Here is an 11,390-nt window from a genome sequence, read left to right on the forward strand (position 1 = left end):
TGATTGCAACATGTGTTATATTGGAGAAAGTTCCCAGTATATTTATAAGAGAGTTAATCAACATATTTATAATTCAAAAATCCAAACCAATTCAAAACGATGTTTTCAGATCATATGCTCAATCTCAATCACACTTTTAACACTTCACATCCGGTTATCCTTTATATCGAAAAAAATAGTGACCTTAGAAAATTTGCTGAATCCTTTTTTATTTCTTTAAATTCCTCCTCTTGTGTTAATAAACGCAATTCATCCCACCTTTTACATGATAGTTACCAGATTGTTATTGATTTTATTAAAAAAACAAAAAATTAATTTGCTTATCTCTTCATATTATTTTTTACAATATTGTTTTTTCTTTCTCTAACTTTCACATGGTTTGCTGTTCCTTTTGATCAATTCCAGTTAAAGCACTGTGTTCGAGGCGTTTTCGTGTCTCGAGAATTTGCCCTTGATGCGTCCCCTCCCATTCCTATCAATACTTCTATTGAAATAATTCAGTCGAGTCTGGATGCTCGGTATGGGCGTGTTTCTCGCTTCACAATATGCATTTCATAACTTTTAGTCAAATTAGTTTTCAAATCTTTTAGTTATTCATAATTTTTTCTAAAAAAAATGTTTTTCGATAATATGTTATTAAGTTTAATTTTTTAAAATAAATTTTTGTTGAGTGTTTTTTCCTGTGGTGTGTATAATGTTTCTCTATGCTATAATTAATCTAATTTGTTCTTTACATTAGTTAATAAAATTTTCAAATTGTTGTAGTTGCTGAATGATGACACGCATCTTGTGTCGAAACGTATAAATAAAAGTTTTTATACTTTATACCTTTTTTATTTTGACGAATGGGCTGCTAGTTACTTTGAAATATGTTTCAACGTCGAAAAAACTATCAAGATATATATATATATATATATATATATATATATATATATATATCTATATATATATAAATCTCGTGTCACGATGTTGGTTCGCGATGGACGCCCAAACTACTGGACCGATTTGAATTTTATTGGATCATCGTGTGCATATATATCCAACTTAGGTTATAGGAAATTTTGAAAAGTAAATTTAGAATATAAATGCATAATTTTTATAAATTTCAAAAAATTTTGACAGAAAATGACCAAAAAAAAAACAAAACACTAAAATGACGATACCAAAACTTCCTCAAAACATTATAGATCACAATAAAAAACGACATATTAAATTTAATATTATTAATAAACAAAATTTTGACAATTCACAAAAATTGAATTTTTGACGACTTCAATAAGAAACAAATACATTAATTATTCAAATTTTTGTTATAGTCAATATTGTAGATACAAAACATTATTGAAAAATATATTATATCACATTATATTAAATTTCGACCAAGAAGGAAATATTTATTTTATTTTATATTTTCTATAAATTTAGATACATTTTGACAGAAATTTACTAAAAAAAAAAACAAAACACTAAAATGACAAATGTCACTATTTACGGATTTATGATTTCTGAAAAAAATTGACAATTTTAAAAATATATTATTTTTACTTATTGAAAAAGGAACAGATGTATTATAATATATCCAACAGTTATATCCAAATTAGGCAAAATGCTATATTCAAAATAATAGTAATATATAACGTTTATAGATTTAAATAAATTTTGATAGTTGTAAACTAAAAAAAAAGTGAAATGTTATTTATCAATATCTATGGAATGTATTAGATGAATAAATTTATAATTTATATTTATTTGGTTTGCTTAACATATTAGTCCGGATACTAACACGTCCTCAAAACAGAATAAATCAGAATGAAAAAGCGACATATTGAATTTAACTTTAATTATAAACAAAATTTTGACAGGTCAAAAGAATTAATATGTTTAACGAATTCAAATAGGAACACATACATTAATTATTCCAACTTATATTACAAATCAAATTTAAGATACAGAATAATAAAATTTATCAAATTTAAATAAATTTGGACGGTTACGAATTTAAAACAAATGCCGAAAATGACGTTCGTTAATATTCCGGGAAATTTATGAATAAATTGATTTATGATTAAGATTTTATTTGCTTAAGTTGTTCATTCAGGTAAACATCACAAAATTAATATAAATCATGATTGAAAACTGAATATTATATCATATTATATTAAATTTCAAAGTGCTAAAAATCAAACATAAATTTGGACTCGAATTCCTCAGAACTTTATCCATGTTAGTTACAGGGATAGTATGAATATCAATTTATAGTCGGAAATTTATATCATAAGCGTTTTGTAAGTAATCACAAATTTTAAAAAATGCATTGAAATCGATGAGTGTCTAATCATGGAAAATTTTGAAAGAAAATATTAAAGGCTTATAGAAAGTTCTCAATAGTATGTGACCAATAGTATGTGAAACCATTTCTAAATAAAGCATCGTAGAACATGTTAAAATGTTAGCTAAAGGTAAATAGGACGTAATACCAAATAAGATATAACAAATTTATAAAAATCACTTGGTTATTCATTATACATTTTGTAATATACTCATTTATTCAAATATTTAATTATTTCAGTTTATTTATTATTTAAGTTAAAAAAAAAACACTTTAGTCAATAGTATTGATCCATCATATTCAAATTTTAATTCCGATTTTATTTATTTTTGGATTGATATGAATTTTTTATAACAAAGGTTTCAAATTTGGTTGTCAAACGGATTCAAATTTCAATCAGACGAATTTTAATAAGGGCCGTTGCAACGCAAGGCTGGGTATGCTAGTATATATCTGTAAATCTCGTGTCACGATGTTGGTTCGCGATGGACGCCCAAACTACTGGACCGATTTTAAATTTTATTGGCTCATCGTGTGCATATATATCAAACTTAGGTTATAGGAAATTTTGAGAAGTAAATTTAAAATATAAATACATAATTTTTATAAATTTCAAAAATGACCAAAAAAAAACAAAACACTAAATGACAAATGTCAAAATTTATGGAAAATTCGAGAAAAAAAGATTAACGTTTTTGGAAAAAAAAATTTGGCAGTTCAAAAAATATAATTCAAAAACATATACATATTAAAGATATATCCAACATTTATATCCAAATTAGATGCAATGCTATATTCAAAATCACTGTTTATAGTTTAAAATCTAATTAAAAATCAATGTTTATAAATTTAAATAAAAGTTGACATTAAAAAAATGTGAATTGACATTTGTCAATATTTATAAAAATTATTAGATAGATAGATTTATAATTTATATTTATTTGATTTGCTTACGAAATTAGTTCGGATACCAAAACTTCCTCAAAACATTATAGGTCACAATAAAAAAATGACATATTAAATTTAATATTAATAATAAACAAAATTTTGACAGTTCAGAAAAATTGAATTTCTAACGACTTCAATAAGAAACAAACATTAATTATTCCAATTAAATTTGTATTGTAATACAAAACAAATCATTGAAAAATATTTTATATCATATTATATTAAATTTCGACCAAGAAGGAAATATTTATTTAGTTTTATATTTTTTATAAATTTCCATGAATTTTGACAGAAATTTACTAAAAAAAAACAAAACACTAAAATGACAAATGTCAATATTTATGGAAACTTCGAGAAAAACGATTTATGATTTCTGAAAAAAAATTGACAATTCTAAAAATATTACTTTTACTAATTGAAAAAGGAACAGATATATTAGAATATATCCAACAGTTATATTCAAATTAGGCAAAATGCTATATTCAAAATAATAGAAATATATAATATTTATAGATTTAAATAAATATTGATAGTTTTAAACTAAAAAAAAGAAAGTGTCATTTGTCAATATCTATGGAAAGTATTAGATGAATAAATTTATAATTTATATTTATTTGGTTCGGATACTAACACGTCAAAATTTTGACAGGTCAAAAGAATTATATTTTTTAACGAATTCAAATAGGAACAAATACATTAATTATTCCAACTTATATTACAAATCACATTTAAGTTAAGATACAGAATAATAAAATTTATCAAATTTAAATAAATTTGGGCGGTTACGAATTTAAAACAAATGACGAAAATGACGTTTTATAATATTACGGGAAATGTATGAATAAATTGATTTATGATTAAGATTTAATTTGCTTAAGTTGTTCATTCAGATAAACATCACAAAATTAATATAAATCATGATTGAAAACTAAATATTATCATATATATTAAATTTCGAAGTGTGATTTTTGGCACATAGATTTGGACTCGAATTCCTCAGAACTTTATCCATGTTAGTTTCAGGGATAGTATGAATATCAATTTATAGTCGGAAATTTATATTATAAGCGTTTTGTAAGTAATCACAAATTTTGAAAAATGCATTGAAATCGATGAGTGTCTAATCATAAATTAGTAATATAGTAATACTACATATTATAGTAATACCAAATAAGATATAACAAATTTATAAAAATCACTTGGTTATTCAATGTGGTTGTCAAACGGATTCAAATTTCAATCAGGTGGATTTTAATAAGGGCCGTTGCAACGCAAGGCTGGGTATGCTAGTATATATATATATATATATATATATATATATATATATATATATTCAATAGATAAGTCCTGGATTTTTTCATATATTGATTGTTTCTTTTCCGAACAGTATTAATCTTTTATTAACACTATTTGACGAATTCAAAAAGACGTATTCTAATTTGACGAATTCAATACTAACATAGTTTATTCCATCCCTTGCAAAAATTGTCAAAAACAATACATTGGTCAAACATCACAATACATTCATAAGAGAATGAGACAACATGAATTAAGCATCACTCATCATAAAAGCCGAAATTTCCAAAGTACTCTTGTCCAGCATTCGATCGAAAACTCACATAATTTCACCTTTGAACCCAATATTTTTATAGAGAGGATTGTACTTATAAAAGACTTTTTTCTGAAAGCAGTTTAATCTGAAGATCACAATATCATTCATGACTCATATCTAAATTTTTTAAACCTGATTAAAAACAATTAATCCTAATAATTTTTGAATATGTATATATATACATGTATATATGTTATAATATATGTACATCCATATATGTGCTTATATGTATGTTTTTGTGTGTACACTATATACATGCACTTGCATATATGTTCATGTATATAATTGTGGATACATTAATATAAGGATATGTGCATATGTATGTATGAGTATGTAGGTGTGCATATGCATGTGCATGTATATATATATATATATATATATATATATATATATATATATATATATCATATTTCTCAACATTTACTAAAGCAATATTTCCTCTTTTTTCGTAAATTACCAATACAAGAGCCATAAAAAATCATTTTTGCCAGGAATTCCGTACATTGTCCTTTGCATCTGGCCGACAGAACTCCATATCAGTGTGTTTAAGTCTTGTGTAGTCGTAACATCTACAAATATCTTCCAAAAAAATCGAGTGTTTTTAACAAAAAAAATATTAGTGATATGGATATATAAATTATTACAGGTAAATAATTTTTGCTTCTCAATTTTATATAAAACCTTTTTTAGTTAATTCTTATTACTCTTTACCCCGGTACATAATCCATTCCTTTATAAAAATTTTTTCTAATTAATCTGTATTGACCATCGTTAATTATTGTTAATATTTTTAAAAAACATTGTATTTGACAGAATAAACCTGATGATGGAACGTACCTAGTTCCGAAACGTCGTATTAAACATCTTCAAAAAACAAATTGTTTTTTATTATTGGATTTACTGTTAGGAAAAGAAACAATCAATATATATATATAATATATATATATATATATATATATATATACATATATAATATAATATAATTATCAAAGTATCATTACTTACTTTATCCATTACAAGACAGCCGTAATTAATTGCTTGCTCTTTGGTAGCTTCAGTTCCCATAATTGTTGCTAATGCATTATTTTGTTTCTTATGAAATTCAAGTAATTTCTGTAATGGAAAATCAGCACAAACATCACCATTTAAAATAAAGAAAGCTTCTGGAGATCCTCCCCGAATTAAATCTCGAAAATGATACATTCCACCAGCAGTTCCTAAAGCAGTAAATTCTTGTAGATACCTGTAAAATAAAATTAAATAGTTTTACTGGACTATTATCTGACTTATGTAACTACTTGTTATTCTAAAAAAACTAGATATACCTTATTTTTATTTGATATTCATGTTGCATGTCTGATATAAACTGGCTGATTTGTGAGGCTGAATAGAATCCTATTATTAAAATTTCTTCTAAATTAGGAATGCAAACGCAAGCTTCAACATGATGTTGTATTATTGGTAAGCCGGCAACTGGAAAGAGTGGTTTAGGAACATCGAGAGACAAGGGTCTAAACCTTGTTCCTAGAAAAATAAATCAATAATAATAAATAATCAAGAAATATGCTAAGGTAAACATGTTCGTCTGCATCGACACTATCATTCAGTGGAAAAAAAAAACTAGATAAAGTTTCAAAATGTGTGTTTTTTGTATTGTTTACAAGAATACACTTCTACAACTATTACACTATTGTTTGTTAAATCCTATTCTAATTAATAATTGAAACAAAGTTATACTATATATGCAATTAACATGAGTGTCAAATAAGAATATAATAAAAACTATATGTATGGTAGTTGATATTCAAAATTTAAAAATTTTATAAAATAGTTCATACCTTTTTGAGGACCACCTATTAATATAACTCCTTTCAACATATTGTTGTTTAATGAAACCTAAAGTAATTACACAGCATTATTTAAAAACAGTTTTGATAAGCATGAAATGCAAGCTTAGAAAAGATAATAATATGTGACGTATGCAATTTTATTGCAAAAGATAACATACCGATTATATTATATACTAGCCGGCCCGACAGACTTCGTCCTGTCAAAAAAATTGTAATGTGGCGGTGTTTTGTGCCTAACTTTTTTCTATTCTTTGCAAAAAATTATCCTGAACAAAACCGTCACCCTGGTAATCATTCGGTGTGAATTAAAAATAATATATAAAACACTATAAGCATTTAAAAGTAAGTAATTTTAATAATGTAAATTATAATTCAAAAATCAGTTCAATTTTCATTGTAGTGCTTTGTGATAAACGATGTTTGATTACCTGGCGCATAGACAAACAAATCTGATGGTTTTCCAATACGGGAATAAACAACATACAATTTTCCATGTGTGAAACATGGGCTTTCTAAATTAATACCACAAACACTTAATGATACCATAAACGCACTGGAAATGCATTGGGATGCATGGTGCGAAAACATCTTCTGATTTATACTATCCATTGAATATAGTTGGTCGATATTTCGCAACATCATAATTGCCGATCCAACCTTTAATTGAAGATTGTGAGGTGACAATCCTAGCAAATCCAGCGAGTTTAAAAACTCCGGTGGATCGTCTTGGTTAGTTGCCGAATCAACTGATTCGCCAGTAATTTGTTCTTGAATTTTGAAATTTAATTAATTTACATCAATGTTTTTGGCTGCCAATATAGCTGGATTAATAGAAAGATATTTCTAGTTTATATAAATTTATTCAAAATTAGATTATCAAAAACTACACAAAATGTCATGACATAGATCATTGTTTTTTTTACCAATTGCGTTGCCTACTCGATTAAAGAAAAAAAGGGCTGTTTTTAGGGTTTTCCCGGAAATTATTCGTTTTTTTCTCGGCGTAACAACCATCCTTGGACTTCAACGAACATTTTAAAAAAAGAATTGGCCAAATTGGCCCAGGCGCTGTTGAGTTATGCGCTTACCAACACATTTTGCGATCCATTTTTATATAAAATATTATTTTGTTATATGATAAAACGTTATATAAAATTAAATATCACAAATTCATATATTTTAAATATATATTTCTTATGTCTAATTAATTTTCTGTTGTTTGTATTAATATAACTTGAATAGGTTAATTTTAACTGACAGATCGGTCCTATTTTGGTTCAAAGAATTAATTATTGCTACGGGCGCTACATTGCATTGGCGCTTCAATCGCATATCACTCGCCATTCAAATTAAAGCGCCAAAATTTCAAATCAAAATATTTGTACTTTAAAAATAATGTATTATTAATGAAATAATAGTCTTAAAAATAGTTTATTAGAACTCGAACTTTGTTCTTCATACTATGTGAAAAAATTTCGTAGTTATCTAGAAGAAAAAAGAAATGATTTAACTTAAAACCTCCGTCATTAAGAAAAACCTCAGAATCACCACAACGATTGTTTTCTTCTGTGTGGTGAATATCAATGAAATAAATTCAGGCAATAGAAGTAAAAACCACAATCTCAATAGAATAAGGTCTACTTATGATCGTTACACAACCCCTATCCATGCTAATGATCAACAATCTAGAACATCAACATCTCATGCTTACCAAGTAATAGATGCAGAAAACAATATTAAAAAAGAAAAATTAAAAACTGATATATTTGATGTAATTGATTTGAATTCATCACCCGCACTCTTATTTAGAACGGTTTTTGGAAAATGTTAAATTAAATGTAAAATATTAGCGAAAAGCAGGACAGGAGTATCCACCAAGACATCAGAACTTTGGGGGAGCGGTATATAGGAAGATGGGACATCCACATGATGGCTGACAATTGTTGGAGCTTATGATAAAATCTGTAAGGCCTTGTACATGCTCGAAAATCTACCATCTACCATCCAAAAATAAAAATGATTCAGGCTCCTAAGGAAATGTTTTGAGTAATATACAACCCCATTTTACAATAATTGGTAAATACACCCAAAGGCCAATAAATACTTCAGTTCAAAAAACAAAATGATAAGTTTCTGTTCTGCTGCTAAAAGTGGAAAAAGAAATAATAATCAAATAAATTTTACTTTATAGTTTAATAAGACATGTATTATTTTATTATTTTTATTAACAAAAACATTAGAACAAAATTAAGTAGATCAGAAAGTCAGTCTTCCAATTTCATATTGAGTATCGTTAATTAAAATGAATACTGTCCAATTAAAGCTAAATACATAGTTCTATATAAAAAACATTATAATAATACATAGTTCTATATAAAAACATATTAAAAATATAGTTTAGATAGATAATATTTTTTCTGTATAAGTAATATTAATTATGATTTTATTTTTCTTGACTAAAGAAGCATCCGTTATTTTTCTGAATTAAAGGCCTTAAATTTATTTAAATATTCTCTTATGATTATTTTCTTATATATATACATTTTTTTAATTCATTAAAAATTAAAAAAGAAAAACTTGAAAAATTTAATATCAATTCAAAAATCTAGTCAAGGTAAAATCCGGTGAAAAATTAACATTCTAAGCAAAGTAGAAAAATTCATTTTTTATCTACCCTTAAAAAAGGGTAAAAAAATTTCTTTATACCATAGAAAAATTAAAATTATAATCAAAGGTAAAATCATTAATTTTTTACCACTAAAAGATTAAAATTCTAATCAGGGCTAAAAAAAACATTTTTTATCTTTGGAAGATTTAAATTTTAATAAAGGTTAAAATAAATTCACTTTTTACCTTTGGCAGATCAAAACTCTAATCAAAGTTAAAAGAACTGTTGAAAAAAAGTGTTAAATTTTCGTCCACATTTAAGCTCATCCTACCGAACCGATTTTAAAAAATCAAAAATTGTTCGAAAGATATTAGTTGGGAATGGTACTGATTAATTTTAGGTGAAAATCTACCGAGCCGTTTTTTTGTAATTACCTGTTGAAAAAAAATTAAAGCCGATTTTCATGAAATTTTTTTTGGCGATATACATCATGGTCTTATAGAACTCACTGTAATATTGCGGCCGACAGTAGTTTAATCTTAAAAATTTGTCAAACTTTGCTAAAATTATTATCGTTTTTTTTTTAAGTAGGATTAATGAAGTATATTATTTACACATTTTTTTGATTAAGTCGATTATTTACACATATCGGAAAGTTCGTGTAACTTGCCTCAAGGCTAAATACCAAACCAACTAGTTTAATTAATAAAACACACCATTTACTTCATACAAATACATTTAATAATCCACAGTGGCGTACCTAGAACTTTTGCCGCCCGGGGCGATCTCCAGATTGCCGCCCTTTCAATTATAAGTCAGTCAAATAGTAGTTTTTGTGCCTTAAGGCAAATTGCTGGCACTTCCCGTACCGAAACATAAATTTTTTAAAAAAGATTTAAATTTTTTTGCAATCTGAAAAAAATATATTTGTGAGAATTTCGAAAATTTTGAAAAAAACTGACTTTTTTGAAAATTTGTAATTTTTTTTCAAATCAATCGCGCTGCGCAGCTGTTTTGGAGACGAAATATTGAAGCGCGTAAGCGTCGCGTTGCAGTCTAACGGATAGACATTGATACGGAACCCATAGAAATGTAAATTAAAGTTCTTATTATTAAAATCTCTAGAAAATATCAGATAATTTGACGTGAGTATGTCTAATGTTTATTTTTGACCGCCAATGGCTCATTTTTTTACTTTTTCTCCCATATCTCCAAAGTCGTTAGACCTGCCTTTCCAAAAATTTGAACAGTTTTTTATTTAGTCAATACAAATAAAATGTTTTTTGACATATTGTGACGATAATCAATATTATCGTCTTATGGATAATTATTGTCGCCTGATGGTCGTCAACCCCAGGGTACACCACCCCTACCCTTAACCATTTATCGGCTCTTGGGGTCCATCGGTGAGTCGCTCTGGAGGTCCTGGCAATTAAGAAGTTAGAGCCAACGAAGACGTATCCCATAGGCGAACGCCTTGGGATACGTTAGTGTTAGTTGTGTGTGTGTTTGTGCAACAAGGCAGGTCCAGCTTAAGGTCAGATAATGTAGATTATAAGCTGTAGCTATTCTCCCCTCAAATGCCCATATAAGCACATATACCATGATATAAATAATAAGAGGTATTAGTTAGGGAACATGACCGTATGCAAGTACGGTCATGTTCCACAAATACATGCGGAATGTATTATTAATTATTTAAATAGAGTTAGTTATAAAAGTAATCTTGGTTTCATTTGTATAGTAGCTACTAACCCCCACAGAATTACAGGTACTTTAGCGGGCGATTGGAGTATTGAAGTAACCCCTTCGTAATCGGGTTGCAGGCTAGAATATAATATTTGGCAGCCATTGCAACCCCCAAGAAAGGGGCTTCAACCCCTCTCGTCACAATATTCAAATCGGACGCTCCGTTCTCTTAAAAACTGAGTTACCGTTTTTTGGCACTTTTTGCCCCGTATCTCCGGAACGGCTAGACCTGCCCTTCTCCAAAAACTAATCAGCATACAGATTTTGCTTCTCTATTACTACTACGACAATATT

At 27.1% G+C, this 11,390-nt stretch overlaps 1 protein-coding gene across 1 annotated transcript; it reads right to left on the reverse strand.

Annotated features, from left to right (window-relative positions):
* Positions 1 to 5,894: 5,894 nt before the first annotated feature.
* On the reverse strand, positions 5,895 to 6,841 carry LOC113366609 (mannose-1-phosphate guanyltransferase alpha-like; the record flags this gene model as incomplete). Its single annotated transcript, XM_026608243.1, has 3 exons — positions 6,728 to 6,841; positions 6,215 to 6,413; positions 5,895 to 6,132 (listed from the first exon to the last, which is right to left on the reverse strand). Coding segments are annotated over exons 1-3 (477 nt in total), but the record flags the coding sequence as incomplete, so codon positions are not given.
* Between the last annotated feature and the right edge of the window lie 4,549 nt (positions 6,842 to 11,390).

The sequence above is a fragment of the Ctenocephalides felis genome, unplaced genomic scaffold (genome assembly GCF_003426905.1).
Source record: "Ctenocephalides felis isolate EL2017-DRISC unplaced genomic scaffold, ASM342690v1 CF-g0.4_SCAFFOLD_00609, whole genome shotgun sequence".
Taxonomy (NCBI): domain Eukaryota; kingdom Metazoa; phylum Arthropoda; class Insecta; order Siphonaptera; family Pulicidae; genus Ctenocephalides; species Ctenocephalides felis.